An 18,134-nucleotide genomic window follows, 5' to 3' on the forward strand; every position below is an offset into this window, starting at 1 on the left:
ATAATGCTCTTTCTTCTGATCTGCTATTATTATTATTATTATTGTTTTACATTGTCAGTATGAAATTGAAATTTTATTTAATTCAGTGCATGCAGTAATTAGAACAAGAATTAGGAAATGTTGCCATGTTTATAATTAAATGATCATTCTATTCAAGGCTCTGGTTTGGAGTCCATCCTGGGCATGGGTGTTCTGTTTATATTTGTTCCTTCATTACTCATTTAATCATAGTTCATTCTGATTATTATGATTAATCTTCAGTAAAAAGTGGCATAAAATAGCTAAGCACAATGCAATAAAAGAATGAATGAAATGTTGTTATTTACAGGTGGTGTACTCTTTGATTGCTTCAACAGACAGTTCATGTTGTTTCTAAGTCTACTGTTTACAGCCATCTTCATATCGGTTATACCATTTTGCACAGCAGTGTCTGTACTCATTTCTTGCATGGTGGTTCTTGGCATAGCAATGGGCTTTCTGGATACAGGTCAGTATAATTTTTAGGATTATGTAAATTATTTCTTGTGTATTAACCCTTAGATGCCTGCTTGGCACAGCATATGTGCTGAATAGGTATTTGCAGAATGCCAATGTGTCACAGTACTGAGGACCACGTGAAATTTTTTTGTGATAAAAATTGTGCATAAATATCATGTAATAGGAAGTGACAGTGCCTTCCAACTTGCACAGTGGCTGTTTTCAGTGTGAAATTTGAAATTAAGGACTATTCTAAATAAAATCATTATTATTCTCCAGGGAAAACAGCCCATTAAAGGTGAAGCCAGGTGACTATTACCTTAAAATTACTCCAAAATTGTCCTCATGATGTATGATAACACACACATTTTGGATATCCCACCCATGACCATTTGCATAAAAGAAGAGTTTTATTTATTCAACTAAGTAGGAGTTCATATTAATAATGACAATATAAATATATATATATATATATATATATATATATATATATATATATATATATATATATATATATATATATATATATATATATAGGATAAAAGCAAGGAGGGCCAAAAGGGCTAAGTAAAAATCAAATAAGGTAAAAGGAAACACTCACTGGACAGTAGGAAAATTAAAAATTTTCGCTAATTTATAGCATCATCGGTGTGAGAAGAAACAGAAGACGGTCCGGTTCCGTCTTCTGTTTCTTCTCACACCGATGATGCTATAAATTAGCGAAAATTTTGAATTTTCCTACTGTCCGGTGAGTGTTTCCTTTTACCTTATTTGATTTATATATATATATATATATATATATATATATATATATATATATATATATTATGTATATATATTTGTATGATATTGAAGCATATACCAGCCAATGTTTTGGTACTATTTTTTCAACCGTAAGGTCCTGGCTTTGTTTATGGGAGCAGGGGCATAATTAATTTCTCCTTTAAAAAATATGTTTTTAAAATATTTATTTTTCTTCTACATCTAGTCACTAAAACATACATTCCTTTTATGAGCATGATGTACTGAACAACACAAGGTATGATTCATAATGCTACAATTAGCATTACAGGATTTCTACCTGTCTGGAAAACCTGGAATTCCTGGAAATGTCAGGGAATTTACTTTTTCCAGAAAAGTCATGGAAATGTCTGTTTTTTTTTCTGGAAAAATTAATTTTATTGTGGCAGTGGAATAAAAATAGGTTTCTGAAAATCAAAAAAGGGGGCAAGAAAGAAATTTTCAATTTTTATGTGGACAAACTTAATTCAGTTTGATATGTCTAGCGGCTAAGCTAGACATTTTGTATTAAATACTGTGGGGGGGAAAGGGCTCTTGGGGGGAGGGGGTTGTTTGCTACACAGTTATCTGAATACTAAATTTTACTATAACTATATATTATTTGTACTATAATTGTAATGAATTTTTACAAAAAAGATTTGTTAGCTAATCATTATTCATCACATTTCAAGTATTACATAGAAACTTCGTCCCTTTACTGTTCAGCTTCTCTTCCTATTATTACCTTTACATATTAATATTCAAAAACTTGGTTAACCCTTAAACTATGGGCTGTGACACGGGTGTCACAAGCATCATTTTCTCGTAGTATGTTATATTTCTAACATACTTCAACTTGGATAATGATCTGAGGTACATGTTTTAAGTTCTGCATGAGTCTACATGAGTCTAGAGGTATGTAATTAACAATTAGTAAAGTTTAATTTCATTGTTACTATTTGGGGGGGGATGCCCGAAAATTGTGATTAATATTTTTTTATGTTCATTGGTTTAAAAAACATCGCTTCTTTCTCAATTTTGGTGTTTCAAAACACACTTTTGGCAATAGAAGTATGACCTTCCAACATTCTTGGTGCCAAAAGCATGGGTGGTACCTTTTGAAAATTCATGTCCTGGCGTAGTCTCTGTGTGGGTTCGATGAATTTCAAATTTCGTGTAAAAAAAATACTTTACCTTTTTTCTTTTCCTTCTTCTAACTGATTACGGAATTTTTTTCCATCAGGATTATAGCACAAAGTATACTGAAGAAAACGAGGTATCATTTGTATCTCTAATGTTCCAGAAATATAAAATTTCAATTAGAAGCATGCAGAATTTCAAATTTCCCATTGAAAACACACTCGGCGTTAGTGCATTAAAAAAATTATTTTCTCCGAAACTATTAGCAATTACTGCATAAATATTTCTACATGAATGGCAAATATACCAGGCATTATGCAGGTACCTGTTGGAGATTCACGTCCTGGCATAGCCTGCGTGGGGGTCTGATGAATTTCAAATTTTGTGTAAAAAATAGTTACTTTCCCCTTTTTCTTCTTCTAACTGATTATGGAAAAAAAATTTTTTCCCAAAGTATACTGAACAAAGCAAGGCATCATTTGTACCTCTAGCGTTCTGTCCCAGAAATTTAAAATTTCATTTAGAAGCATGCAGAATTTCAAATTTCCCTCTGAAAACACGTTCGGCATTAGTGCAAATACCTGGAAAGTCAGCCTCTGTGTCTAAGGGTTAAGTTGAATTCTAAGTGTGAGCGTTTTGCTAAAATATAGGGAGCTACTTCCAGACATGTTCATATACACTGTACATTAATTAGCCTATTGATTTGGTCTGGAAAATTTTGGTGGTTCTGAAAAAACTTGGAAAAGTCAGGGATTTTTTTTTTTTTTTTCAAAATTTTAGACACCCTGTTATTAGTTTGGCCTTGTAATCAAGAGTTCCCAGGTTCAATCCCCAATGAGGGTACATTGCACAGTAGTTCAGATCCCAATTGAAACTATAAGTTTTGTCCCAATTAGCCTACTTGAGCATAAAAGCAAACTTACAACAAAACAAAAAATATCAGATATTTATTAAATTTTACATAGCGTAGTATTTGATTTCAAGTTACATGACTAAACCAGCCCCAGCATTGTGGCAAACATCACTAAAATAGCCCTGCCATTTAGAAATCAAAGAGAATATACAAATACTAGTTGGGGATGATCTTTCATAATTTGAAAACAAAATGTGGCAGTGTGTAGGATTAATTGAACACTAGTGAAGGTAAGTGTTTGATTTTGCTATATTTTTTGCCATTTAACTAGATGATGTGCTGAAATTCTCAAAAATCTTTATAAATCACATTTTTGGCCAAATTTAACTGAATTCACAAATTCATGTGCATGAAGAAGTTAATTATGATGTATTGTTGCGTGTATGTAAAAAAGTTTTTTGCACAAAAAGTAATCTTTTTAGTGTTATAGGATTTGCAAAAATCACAGTTTCTGCTTGTGGAATATGTCTAAGATACAATCCTGCAAAGTGCCACATATTACAAATTTCTCACTCACCAGCAGCCCCAAGAAAACTGCTTTGTAATGAGGGGGTACTGAATTTATTTCACTAGGACACATGTTTACTGAAGATTCTAGATCCAGTAACAATTAACTTCTAATGTTCACATGTGTGTGTCTTGCCTAGTGTGATCAGACTAAATTTTACTGTCTAGAACTTGAAGATTGAATGAGCCATTTCTAATATTAAAGACTATCTTGTTAGCTGTTATTAGTTGAACCATAAGTTGATTTCTTTTCTTTTTACTTTAACAAACCAATCAATAGTGAAATGTTTTTTCAACTTGTTGTTTACATCACATACAGATTATAACTTACTACATGACGTTATTAAAAAATCAGATGGCACCACTTTAAAGTTAACAGTAATACCCTAGGAGGCACTTTATCGAGCCTTGGAAAATCTATCTCCTTGGAAGTCACTTTTAGCTCCATTTAAGGTGAAATTTAGCTCTTTTATGCACATCAGGTTTGGCAACATTGCCTGGATGGCCGTAAGAGGTGAGGAGAAATACATTACACTTATGGAAGCATTATTTTATTTATTATATTTATTTATATTTATTGGGAATATCAAACATCCAATCGCACACGTGCAAAGGACATGTTCAACAATTTCATGGTCGTCGGAAAATTCAAAACTCCAATTTGATTATCCATAACTTGAAGTTCCATAAGAAATACATACGATTCTGTAAATACTTACTTTTCTAACATTGTGTCTAGCTTAATACTAAATCAACTTAAAAAACACTTCCACTTGCAACATAGAGATAAATTCATGCTCTCTTGTCCAGCTGTTTTTTTTAGTAGTAGTGTTCTTTAAGACAATGATGAAATAAATGAAATTAATGTGGTTGACCATATACAAGACAATAACACACTTACACATAAGTTGATACACATGCCTAAACTCAAGTTGGCTGATACAACACAATGCTTCTCTTACTGCTGCAAGCCAGCACACACCATGCCACATCGACATCACCCTCCAAGAGTTCTGTGTGATCAAACAAATGAGAAGTGCATTGTGCTAAGAGTCATCGACAATCTTGGCATGTTGACTAAATATATGCACCAAATATTACACTGAATATTACACTGAGTATTACACTGAATATTAGACTGAATACACACTTTTTTTGCAAAATTTTTACCCCCAAAACTGTGGTGCATATTATGCATGAAATAAGTCAGACAGCCAACATAAAACCACATATGTTTTCACTATGTCACTGCTTATAACACGTATATATCAAGAGGTGCAAATACACATTTCCAGGTTGGATTTCTTTATTAATAATATTAAAAATTTAAATAAATATTATTTTAGTTTAGTTCTTCGTCTGAGGAAGATCCTGATACAGGGTCGAAACGTTACGTGTTAAGTGTTTTTATCTTAATAAACTGCCTTGGTCAGCAACTTATTGGTTTTTTTAAAAAAAAGCACTATGAAAGTGAAATGGCCATTCCCATGATTTTTCAGTTTGTAATGGATTGTTTTGGGACACCAAGAAACACAGCACTTTTCTGGCAGAATTCAAGCATGCACCTCTTTTCTCACGCGATTTGTATCAGCAGTATTTGTTGGGCAAGAAATAATAGAAAATAACTTCCGGAGTGCTGCAAATTAATAACATAATTTTGATCTTGGTTTCTTCTACCACCAAATAAACAAGGTGATTACAGAAGTGAAAGCTTTGGAATGCTATACACAGTGGAGGGAGAGGGGGAGGTGGCGTGGGTTGTTGATCCATTGTGTACACAAGACAATCTTCTCCTCTTGGTCCACAAAGCAACAGGTGACTCATTGAATAGGTATGATGTGATTTGCTCTTGATTGGCATAGCAACAGCTTTACGACCTACAACTAAGAAAGCCATTTCTCGAACCTGAATTGTACTGCTCATTATATACGAGACATAAAAATTTGTCACTTTTCCTTATCAAAAACCAGAGTGCACATTATATATGCACATGCATTATACAAGCGTAAATATTGTATTACCCTGAATATAATTATGAATACAGTATTACACTTCCACAATCCACATTATCAATGGGAAGTGGTACAATGTCAACAATGGATGTTCTGTAAGATCCACTTTTAGTTTTGACATCTACCACACCCATCTTTGCCAGGATGAACAACTTCAATCACTCCAAGTTTCCATGTCAGTGGGGGGAAGTATCACCATGGTGCCTCGCTGAATGCTCCGATGATTTTTCCACTTACTCCTTTGCTGGAGTACATATAGGTATTCCTTGCTTGGACCAATGGTTCCATAGCTGCTTCAGCCTTCTGGAGTCTCTGGATCCTCTGCCATCTGGACAGCTTGTTGATAGAAATTTCAGTTATGTCTGGTTCTGGTAAGGAAGATAATAGGCAACTTATCAGGAAATGGCCAGGCATGAGAGGTATGGGGTCTGTGGAGTCTTCTGATATTGCAGTGAGAGGGCATGAATTAATAAAAGATTCTATTTGACATAATAATATTGCTAATTTTTTGCACGTTAATGATGCTTTGCCAACTATTCTCACTAAGTGTTATCTCATAGACCTAACAGCAGCTTCAACAAGACCAGAAAAGTGTGAAGAACCTGGTGGCATGGAATGCCATTGAAGTCCTTCTGATCTAAAAGTCTCTGTAATTCTTGCAATTTCTTGTTAGTGCCCACAAAATTAGTCCCATTGTACAGGAGTTGTTTTTCCTCTTATTGACATTTACTTTTATGGAATCCAGCATTTCTGTCAAAGTGAATTCATTACAAGCTGCGGTCCTCGTGTGTTCTCCTTCTGTAATCAATTTTGTGAGGTGACTCTTTGGTGGGATTATGACTTGATGTTTGGCATCAAAATGCAATTCAGTGTGGTGTAGTCTGCCTCCTACTCGCAATATGCTCTGAGCTCTGAGACTCTTTAATAAACTTTTACTTGACACTTCCTGTGAAGGTGGTTTGATTTAAATCAAGCTTTAAATCTGGTGATTTTTTTTCAATCACTGATTTAAGTCACTTTTTTAAAAAAAATATTCATACACAGTCCTGCAATTTACATGGCAAGTTATTTACCTTGGATCATTCAAAGTAGGACCCTCCTGCATCCACACATCGTTGCGCCTTGTCTGTCAGTGCATGGAAGGATGCTGGTAGTCCTTTTGTGTAATGCTGTTTAAAATCCTTGTAGCCCTCTTGATGGTCAGTACATCATCAAAGTATGAACCTTTGAGTGCAGATTTTAGGTTAGGAAATAGAAAATAATCACACGGGGTCAGGTCCAGTGAATAGGGAGGGTGGAACAACACACAGATTCTCTTTCAGGCCAAAAAGTCCTTCACAATCACTGCCTTGTGACTTGGGGCATTGTCATGGAGCAGATGCCACTGAACATAACCGTGATATTTGGGCCTCACATGTGTTATGCATTGCGTTAAACGCTGCAATACCTCAATATAAAATGAAGCATTAACCGTCTGTCCTGTAGGCACAAATTCCTTATGCACAATGCTCTTACTATCATAAAAAATAATGAGGAAAGTCTTGATTTTGGATTTCGACTGGCGCAGTTTTTTGGCTTGTGGAGAGTTCGGAGACTTCCACTCTGCACTCTGACGTTTTGTCGACGAGCCATATTGAAAACCCTATGTCTCATCCACAGTTACGATATTCAAGAGGAAGTTAGGGTCCCTATTGGCAGTAACAATCAGCTCTCTGCAGTGATCAACGTGGTCCCTCTTTTGGTCTTTTGTTAAGGAATGAGGCACTTAACGAGCACTCTTGTTAAATCTTTGGTTATTATTTGCCTCACAGTTTCCTTGTTCACATGTAACTCTTCAGAAAGCATTCGCAGTGTAGCATTTCTTTCTTCCGTAATAATTGTCCTCACTTTCTCCACCAATTCCTGTGTTCTCACTCTCCTTGCTGCACCCAGACATTCATCGTCTTCAATTGACTCCCATCCTTCACTGAAATGCTTGTGCCATGCAAATACACGCGTATGGGATAAACAAGTGATCCCGTACACTTGCTGCAACATGTGAAACGTTTCTGTTGCAGTCTTACCCAGACACGCAAAAAATGTGATATTTGCTCTTTGTTTCATGTTGCAATCATGACGCAATTTCTCAACACCTGTCTGCACTAAACAAGCCCACACGCGTCAATTTCAGTAAAGGTCACTGCACTTGGTATAATTTACTTGTAAAATGCCCTTCTTTTGTTTGCACCACAGCACGCTTGCACAGGAGTGCCACCTGTTGAGTAAAAAAAGCAGTCTCGATTTTAAATTGCCGGACTGTAGAATAATGTACTCTTAGCAACACCCCATTTGCATGTCCTGAAAAATTTTAAAAGTCTCAGCCAACATATAGTAGCCAACTTTGCAACAGTTCTTATTTCTAAATGAAAACGCTCTTTTTTTTTTCATTCAATCACATTCCATGAAGTTAGAAACCTTAAACCAGTAATACAGTACAGAATTAAACAAAAAAAAAAAATGAAGTAGAAATACGAATGTTGAAAAATATTGACGATTCTTCATTCTGAAATTGAATGTAGGTAAATTTCTGTGCAGTTTGAAGCACTGAACAGGTTCCCCTCCACTTGGAAAGAATTGAAGTTACATTTGAATGCAAAGAGGCTGATTTATCATGATTTGGGCGAAATTTCAGTAAAGATATCTTCCACAATATCATACGATTCTGCAGTGTGTGTATATTCCTTGATCTGTGGTGAAAAATGGTTCGGAACTCTGGCTCAGGGTTGTTTCCACTGAGATCAACGTGTTTTACAGACTTTTCATCAGTAATCTCATGGAGCAGTTGGTTAGACGAACACCCAGTTACACTTTTTTTTCATCAAGAATGAAGCATCATAGGTTCAAATCCCACCCTCTCCTGTTTCTTTATTTTCTTGTTATTTACTGGGTACAAAGTTTTGTAATAATGGAATATAATATATTAAAGCACTAAGTATTAAATATATTAAATCACTAAGTATTTATGCATTCCTGAAGGAATGCTTTTGCTCAGTTTGCTTGATTTTCCTCTTGTGCAGTAGTAGGAATTTATATGTCATAAATATATCTTCTGAAATAGGATGTTTAAGAACAGATATTTTGGAGGCACATAGTGGAACCCACTTTAAACTGTAGGTCCAGTCCCGATTAACCTTACTGTGCATAAAGTGGACTTAAAACAACAAATCAATCAATCAACAGATATTTATGTTATAAGGGATCCTGGGTTCGATACCCGGTGGAAGCACATTACCCAGTAGTTCGAATTTCAGTTTAAGCTGTAGGTCAGTCCCAATTTGCCTTACTGTGCTTAATGTGGACTTAAGCATACAAGTATATATACACAAACAGAATGTGTGGACCTAAAATATACATTTAATTTTCTATGATACAACCTCAAATTTTCTGCCATATTCAAAGCTTTAAACTACCACCTCGGAATTTACATCACATGTTTCTGCACATTCCTTGTTGCACCTTGCTTATGCTGATTCAAATGTCATCCAGAAATGTTGGACGTAAATTACATAAATATCAACAGAATTTGCCAGAAATGTAGATCATCATTCTCGTCCAAGCCCTTTTACTTTCTGAAAAAAAAAATTGCAAAGAAGGAGGTCTGAACCCATGACCTTCCCTTCGGCAAGCAAACACAATCACTCTACACTACACTGTTCAAGTTATTTAAGCACTCCATTCGAAGGTGGAACACACACACATTTCTGTAGTGGTGTAGTGTAGAGTGAAGTGGAAAGTGTGAAGCAGAGAGTGTTTGCTGCAGCGTTTAGGATAGATGGGGAATGCTTGTGGGATTAAACATTATGGCCATTGCATAAGTTCGAAGTTGGAGGCAAAGCGGCAGCTAACGTAAATTTTCCTTGCTGAGGGATAGTATCTTCTCATATCACCATTTTATAATACAGAAAAATCAGTTTCATATTTAGAAAAAAAAGAACAACTTGAAGACCAATGCTGTTTTCCACCATGAAAAATAGCTTTTCCATAGTTTGAAGTTCGTTACTATACACTTATAAGATTTTCCATTGTTTTCATTTCACACATATTTTATATTTCAGAAGTTGAATACCCCTTTCCCCTCCCTCTCTCTCTTTCTAGTCTTTGGAAAGATAGAAGTTTCTTGGCAACCAGGTGCTGGTTTAACTGCCTCCTTTTGGCTTTCGAGATCCTACTTTCAACAAACAAGAAAAAACTCGTAACTAAACGATTGCTTGTTCAAAACTCAGCATTTACACACCATTTAAAAAATGTGACAAAACACTAATAAAAATGTTCATCATTCTTCCCTTACAGGATTTCTCGATTTTTGCTAAATATGTTTCCATTAAAAAATAGCCATGAGGAAATTATGAACGTGACATCATGTGTGCATTGGCTTCTTTACGCTGGTAGCTAATTTTAACGTGAGATGCTTGGAGAAGTGGTAGCATGCGTGCTCCTGACGAGTGTGGTCATAGGTTCCATTCTTAATGAGGGGCAGGATTTTTTTCAGGTGTATAGCATTGGGCGTAATGTTTATCCACTGTGCTTGGAAATTAAAGTTGGTCTCTGTATTTGACGAGGTGAAAGTAAAGAGTAAGAGGTGTGGCATTTCCGGAATCTATTTCGATAGTAGGAGGCAATCATGTGCCACGTGCAATGTGCAGAATCAAGTTACGTAGAGATGAGGGTGGTTGTTTTGATTTTAGTGGAACCTTTTTTACATCTAATTCTGTAATTAACTCTGATAAGCTTACTATTCATTTTTTTTTTTTGCGTAAGTTTTTTTTTTTCGCCACTCATTTGGTGGCTTCGTCAGTCATGTACTGTCTTGGTACGGGTGGCATGGTTCCTTCTTCTGCCGCTTGTGCTTGTGCAGTGCTAGTTGACGCAGCCCTTCACTTTCCTATAAGGAGAATGTTATGCGCAGGTCCACAATGTCTTTCAATAAAAGCATAGAATAAATCGTACGAATTACTATTGCAGCATGGTGTGATATAAACTACACAGACGTATAGCGATGGCAGTCCCTGAATTTTAATTTTCATGATCACAGAATCAATATCAGGATTTTCGTCATACTTACATATAAGCGTTGCCGTGTATTGCTTCTGAACAGCCAAGAGCATGCCCCCACCCAAATTTTTCCCTGAGTTACAAGCACTTCTATTGCTTCTAAACACATTGTAACGATCGTCAAATATTTCAGCATTTTTGTCGGTGAGCCATGTTTCAGTAATAGCCACGGCATTATAGTCGTTACACAATATATTATTAAGAAATAACTGCATTTTAGTGTGCAGCCCCCTAACATTTTGATACACTACGTCAAAACATCCTACCTGTTCCAAACAGGCACACACACTTCCTTGTTTATATTTCTCGAATCCGCGTTCCTCACTTCAAAGTCTCTGCAGGTTGTTGCCTTGGTGCCTAGGGTACCGTTGAGCTAGAGAAGGGGTGGAATCTTGACCTATGTGTCAAAGATGGCCATTGTCCTCTTCCTTTCTTGTCACAGGTGGGTGATTAGTGGAGGGGGGAGCCTGTTGCTTGCACTGGTTTGCAGACGAAAGTGTGGATGCTGTCGCTCTTGCTTCCTCCGATGTTGTCAGATTTCCAATGTTGAGGGGGGAGGGCAGAGCCTGGTTCTTGGAAAACGAAGTGGCCGAAGAATTTTGTGTCTCAGGAACTCCTAAATAATCGCTCTGGTTGTCTTCCAGGTCCCATATGGAATACTTTTTACCATTTACATTGAGGTACTTGTATGTGAGATGGGCTTTGCATCCTTGTTGCCTGGCTTCGAAGAAATGCTTCTTCAGTCACTGCCTCTGTTGACGAACAGCAAAGGAGTAGTCCTGTTCGATATAAATGTTGGTGCCTTTGAGTTTGTTGCTATGTTTTAGAACTTCCTCCTTGGTTGTATCCTGCAAAAATTACACATGATGGGCCGGGGTTTTCCTGAGTGCGTGCTCACTGTACGATGGGCTTTTTGGATGGAGTCCGATGGTAAGGAGAGATGGAGTCTGTTTGTTATTAAGTCTCCCACCGCGTTTGCTGATTTATCCCACGTTTTGTGCGCTTTTTCCAGAACACCATGAAAAACAAGGTTCTGCCGCTGTGACCTGTTCTCAATGTCATCTATATGATCCTCCAGAGATCGAACATAGGACTGCACTTCACTTACACCTAACTTGAGTTGGTCTGTTTCGGCCTCGATTTTTTCCATCTTCCTACCAGTCTGCTCACAGTGACAGATAGTTGCTTCACTTCGCACATAATAGCTTCATTTGAGTGTTTTACTTGGAGCATAACTTGCTTCAGTTCGAAAAGTTTGCTCTGGACATCAATGTTGTTACGTGGGTCTGGGTTCTGCTCAATTCCGCCTATAAGCAATAGCGTTAACACCACCAATCCATATTTGACATAGCACGTATTTATCCGAAAATCACTTCCTACTTTGCCTTGGGAACCTGATCACCAAGCAGCTCGGAAGAGGCCGATCACCTGCTGCCACTGCATCACTGAGATCCCCATTTCGTTCCACTTGACTGGCTGCTGGAGACAAACGAAAACACGTCCACTCGCTTTCACTTGTAACAAGTATCACAAGGTCTAAATTGTATTCCCAGCATCTTTCAGTAATCTGTTTTAATGTGTAAATCTGGTTTGTTGTTGATCTTCCTATTTGAAAGCCTGCTTGGTATTCTCGTATGCATTTTTTGGCGAAGGGTTCCAATCTCTCTTTAAGAAGTCCTAATAGTATTTTATATGCTGTTGACAGAAGTGATATACAGTACCTCTGTAGTTGTTACATGTTAGCTTATCCCTCTTTTTATAAATAGGGCATATAATACTTTTCTTCCATTCTTCCGACATATGTTCTTCTTCCCAGATTTTATATACAGGGTGATTCTAAAGGTATAGTACAAACGAAAACCACAGATACCTCCCATGAAATAGAGACGAAAGTTACCCTTCCACTTTGCCGAGAGATGCCTCCGTGAGGAGCTAGACAATGCCGAAAACGTGTGAAAATGAACTTCACACCTCTGTACAGCCAGTACCAGTGAAGATAGAAGGGCAGAACAAACGAAGTCAAAAGGAACACCAAAGTCGCCCAGCCGAAAAACACTAGGCGGCAGCTGCGCAACGCATGCGCATGGGGTTCCAGAAAGGAAATTGGAGTGTCCCACAAGACAAGTGAAGGGAAAGGGTAGCGATCGACAACGGTAGGGACAAAAGAAGCAATGAAGCATGAAGTAACAATTGCACAGCGGGAAACAAACACATGCAGCATGTGGGGAGTCCCCAAACACAGTGTGGAGACACCGCAGCAAGAACAAAGCACGGTGCAACAAAAGAGAAAGAGGACCGGACAGGGAATGGTACCTGTCAAGGGGACAACAAATGCAGGACGAGGGATTCCCCGTAGCAGCACCGAGGGGATGTCACACAGAGGTCGTGCGCCAGCAGGACAAACACAGCAACTACGGGCACAGGAGGTTTATTGCCACGCAAAGGTGCACTTACAGATAGGAATAGTACGTAGTATGTAGTCGTACCCCGGACTGACATTGTTACAAAAGTTGCTCAAATTGACGACCACCACATTCAATGCAGGCATTGCAGCATCGCAGGAAATTCTGGCGAACCCTATCAAAAATCCCTGGCATGGTACACACCTCGGCCGATGCTGCAAGTATCCGCGCTACCAATGTTTCCTTGTCAGGCACCGGGGTCTCGTAGACGAGTGTTTTCACATGGCCCCACAAGAAGAAATCCATTGGTGTGAGGTCAGGCGAACGGGCGGGCCAGGGGATGGGGCCCTCTCTGCCGATCCAGCGCTGTGGGTAGGTATGGTGCAAAAGGGTTTGCACTGTGCCATCAAAATGTGCAGGCGCTCCATCCAATTGAAACCACATACGATGTCGCACGTTGAGGGGTACATCTTCTAGCAGCTCTGGAAGGACTGATGCAAGAAAGGTGCGATAGAGGCGGCCATTTAAACGTGGTGGCAGCAGGTATGGACTGATAATCTGTTCATCGATGATACCTGCCCAGATATTCACTGCAAACTGGGTCTGATGGTGCACCTCGACTGCTGCATGTGGATTTTCATAATCCCACACATGGCTGTTTCGGCAATTGAAGATGCACTCACGGGTGAATGTTGCCTCGTTCGTGAAAAGCACATGGCGCAAAAAACGGGGATCGTCGGTACAAAACTGCAACAGTCGTTGACAGAATTCCACACGTCGTGGGTAATCCCCAGCCTGCAACGCGTGGACTCGCTGTGGATGATAGGGATACAGCAGATCATCATGAAGGACATGCCACACTGTCGACTGTGATACTCCCACTGCACGTGCAATGCTACGGGTGCTAGTGGACGGTGTGTCGTCCATGCGAGCAAGTACGTCCTCCTCGACCGCCGCGGTGCGCACATGTCTTGGGTGACCGACATGATGGCCTGCACGTAACACACCCGATTCACCAAGGGTACGGTGCACGTTCGAAAACAACCTGCTGTCGGGTTGTCGCCTCTCCGGATACCGTCCGCGATAAAGGCATGCAGCTGCTCGGCCATTGCCATCTGCAAGGCCGTAGACAAAATGCATGTCCCTCAGTTCTACAAATGTGTAGCGTTCCATGGTACGGTGAGGATAGTGCCAATTATGGAATACTGTACTGCAGTGCACAGGTGGCACACACAACACACTGGTCACAACGGCTTCGAAACAACGTACTCAATTGTCGTACGTCAAGCACACCACCACCGCACCGTCTCTTTCACTGACACGCTCCCTGACGCTGCACTTCCAATCAGCCCACACGTCCGCACGGCGCTGTGGTACAATCAGCTGACGTTCCTGAGCCACCCGTGCCTGTGCTCTTCACTACCTGACCACTGCCGTCAGGTGGGGCCATGTACTCTGGGGCCTTGTCATCATGGAACACATGTAGCATCCTTCATTCTTGCCCCATTCACCCACAACACGTACTTCGTCCGTCTTGCTCGCGCCGACGGCAAGCACTACGTACGATCGTGTGGTGTTTGTGTACACCAATGTGGGGTAACCCAGCAGTTGAACAGACGTGCATACCCCCACGTAGCTTCATTACACGATTGTCCCACGCATTTTATCTGTCCAGCCTTGCTTGGCCCGGTCTCACACCCACACAGCAGTGTGTGGCTGCGGTGGTGTGAGGCCATGCTTGATTTCGGAGCGGAAGGCTGCGGCCGAGGAGGGACTCGAGTTGTTCGGCTGGGGTTGCGCTCGGAAGCAAGCAGCCGCGTCAGGTCTGGGAACGGTGGACCTGGTGATGGGGATGGAAACATTCCGACCTCCTCCATTAGTGTCGTCCACCGTACGGAGTGGTGGGGTCCGTACGACACTCCAGCAGCCTTTCGCCCGCTCCCACCCAGCGATGTGCCTCCGGCTTCATTTCTAAGAGGCTGATTATGCCCCATCACGACGTTTGTTACAACGTCAGTACGGGGTACGTGGTCCTATCTGTACGTGCACCTTTCATTAGCAATAACCTCCTGTGCCCGTAGTGCTGTGTTTGTCCTGCTGGCGCACGACCTCTGTGTGACATCCCCTCGGTGCTGCTACGGGGAATCCCTCGTCCCGCATTTGTTGTCTCCTTGGCAGGTACCATTCCCCGTCCGGTCCTCTTTCTCTTTTGTTGCACCGTGCTTTGTTCTTGCTGCGGTGTCTCCCCACTGTGTGTTGGGGACTCCCCTTGCGCTGCACCGCCAGCACCGCCATTTCTGCCCCTAACCATGTACGCGTCTGTTGCCTGTCGAGTGTCACGGACCACTCTGCTTGCATTCTCGGTGTGTTTTTACATCCTACGTCGTCCTCCCGTGGTTCTGCAACCCCGCACTACTTTTCTCGACTGCACTGCTTCAGTCATGGTGTTTGTTTCCCGCTGTGCAATTGTTACTTCATGCTTCATAGCTTCTTTTCTCCCTACCATTGTCGATCGCTACCCTTTCCCTTCACTTGTCTTGCGGGACACTCCTATTTCCTTTGTGGAACCCCATGCGCATGCGTTGCGCAGCTGCCGCCTAGTGTTTTTCGGATGGGCGACTTTGGTGTTCCTTTTGACTTCGTTTGTTCTGCCCTTCTATCTTCACTGGTACTGGCTGTACAGAGGTGTGAAGTTCATTTTCACATGTTTTCGGCGTTGTCTAGCTCCTCACGGAGGCATCTCTCGGCAAAGTGGAAGGGGAACTTTCGTCTCTATTTCATGGGAGGTATCTGTGGTTTTCGTTTGTACTATATCTTTAGAATCACCCTGTATTAACTGGTATATTGCCTTTATTAATTCTGGTTTTCCTCTTTTGAATAGTTCACTGGAAATGCCATCTCTTCCCCATGCCTTATTCCTTTTCTGTCTGTCATTACTTTTTTAAGTTCTTCTTCTGTTGGTGGTTCACTTCTATATTGTCTTGCTGTTCTCTATTTGTCTGTTTTTCAACTTAGGGTGAACTCATCTGCCGCTGTGGGGATCAGGAGGGTGGGGAGGTGATAAGTTTGGAGCAGGTCTTGCATCTGGGTTTGTTGCACCTGTGAGCTGGGGGGAGTGGTGTGGAAGGTGTGGGAGTGTTTCGAACCAAGATGTTTTGGAGGTTGGGGGAGGCAACGGAAGATGACCCTCGGAAGATTGCAGCAATTGGTCATGGTAGTAATATGTTAGGCCTAGGGGGAAACTTTTTGGTGCATGTTGTGACAACGTCCGCCATCTTGGATCCAACTTCATCCACATAAAAATTTGCTTCATCAGAATGCAGAATATGCAGTGCAAAGTGTGGGTCCTGGCAAATTTGCTTCACAGCCCATTCACAAAACTGCATTCTCCTATCCGGGTCATCCTCAGAGAGATGGTGCTGCAGCTGCAGCTTGTACAGGTGCCACTAAACCATCTTTAACACCCTGAAGATGGAACTCTGGCTGACACCACATTACACAGACATTTGACGTGTGCTGCGCTGCGGAGACTTGGCAAACGATGTTAGCTATCACTGCCGTAGCTGTTCCTTCATCAGTGGCAGTTCTTGGCCTACCAGATCATGGCCTGTCATGCCCATAACTTCCTTATCATTAAAATTTTCAGAAATCTGACTTCACCACTGAATTCCTGGTGAAATTCTAGCCCAAAACCATACCCCAAATGCCCCCTTTCTCATTTAAAGAAATGAAGTTGGATCCAGGATGGCGGACATCATGACATGCACCAAAAAGTTTCCCCCTAGGCCTAACATATTACTACCATGACCAATTGCTGCAATCAACACTCCCTTTCATTTTATAAGGGGTGGTCAGGGACTTTTGACTCACCCTGTATATTGCAATATGTATACTTTACATATGTTTGTTCATTGATATTCATCCTACAGGACTACTTCAGTTAGCCAACTTAATGTATAGGGTGTGTGTTACTGAGTTTATGTTTTTGTAGCGCAACTGTAAGTGTTGCAAACTTACCTCAAGTTCTCCAAAAATTAACTTTTCCCCAATTTTCTTATTTTCTTCTTCTTCTTCTACAAATTGGTCATGATGGGTCCCAAATGTACCTTGTTGGATTCTGTGTTCCATAAGCTTTCCAACGAGGTATCCTTTGTGATACTGGGATAACTAGTAGAGGGGTACAAAGGCTGCCAACATGAACTTCTGCGATTTCATTCTATACTATACTATAACTGGCATTATTTCAAAATCTGAGGGTGCAGGACAAAAACCAAGTTCAGATTCATCTTCAGCGGCTCAAAAACTGAAAGGAATACCTTCTTTCATGCAAAAAAAAAATTCAAAGTTTAATTTTGTTGACCAGTGTAATCAAAGGGCCCCGGGTTCAATAGCCGGTGAAAGCACGCTGCTCCTGAAGGATCCCACTTGAACCTGAATATTAAGATTTCACCAGATTTCTGATTGTGATGCACTGCAAAGTCATAAGTCCTATAGGCTCGAATGTCAGTTAATGAATGAATGCTTCCTTAGTTAATGTTACCAATTTCAAGTCACTGTTCAAATTGAAGAGGATTCGAGGAAAGTGTCTCCTGTATAATTTTGCCCAGCCTCTACATCTTCCAACCAGTAAAATAAATTTTCCCCTTCGTAAATTTTCTGTTATTTTTGTATAATTTGTCTTTTAATTTTTAGGTTCATTTAACGCTGACACGTCAGTCAATATTGTCGATTTTTACACAAAATCTTACATTGATTTTTTGTATTAAGTTGTGTTATGCACAGATAGGCTAATTGGGATTGGACCTACAGTTT

At 40.2% G+C, this 18,134-nt stretch overlaps 1 protein-coding gene across 1 annotated transcript in view; it reads left to right on the forward strand.

Moving 5' to 3' along the window:
* The first annotated feature begins 328 nt into the window (after positions 1-328).
* The window catches only part of LOC145984150 (uncharacterized), a 40,331-nt gene continuing 22,525 nt past the window's right edge, over positions 329-18,134 (forward strand). Inside the window, exon 1 of the mRNA XM_083117617.1 lies at positions 329-487. Within this exon, the coding sequence (XP_082973743.1) occupies positions 364-487 (124 nt within the window). The 5' untranslated portion in view covers positions 329-363. The remainder of the gene's footprint in view (positions 488-18,134) is intronic.

Source organism: Lepisma saccharinum, chromosome 2, assembly GCF_977018435.1.
Source record: "Lepisma saccharinum chromosome 2, izLepSacc3.1, whole genome shotgun sequence".
Lineage (NCBI taxonomy): Eukaryota > Metazoa > Arthropoda > Insecta > Zygentoma > Lepismatidae > Lepisma > Lepisma saccharinum.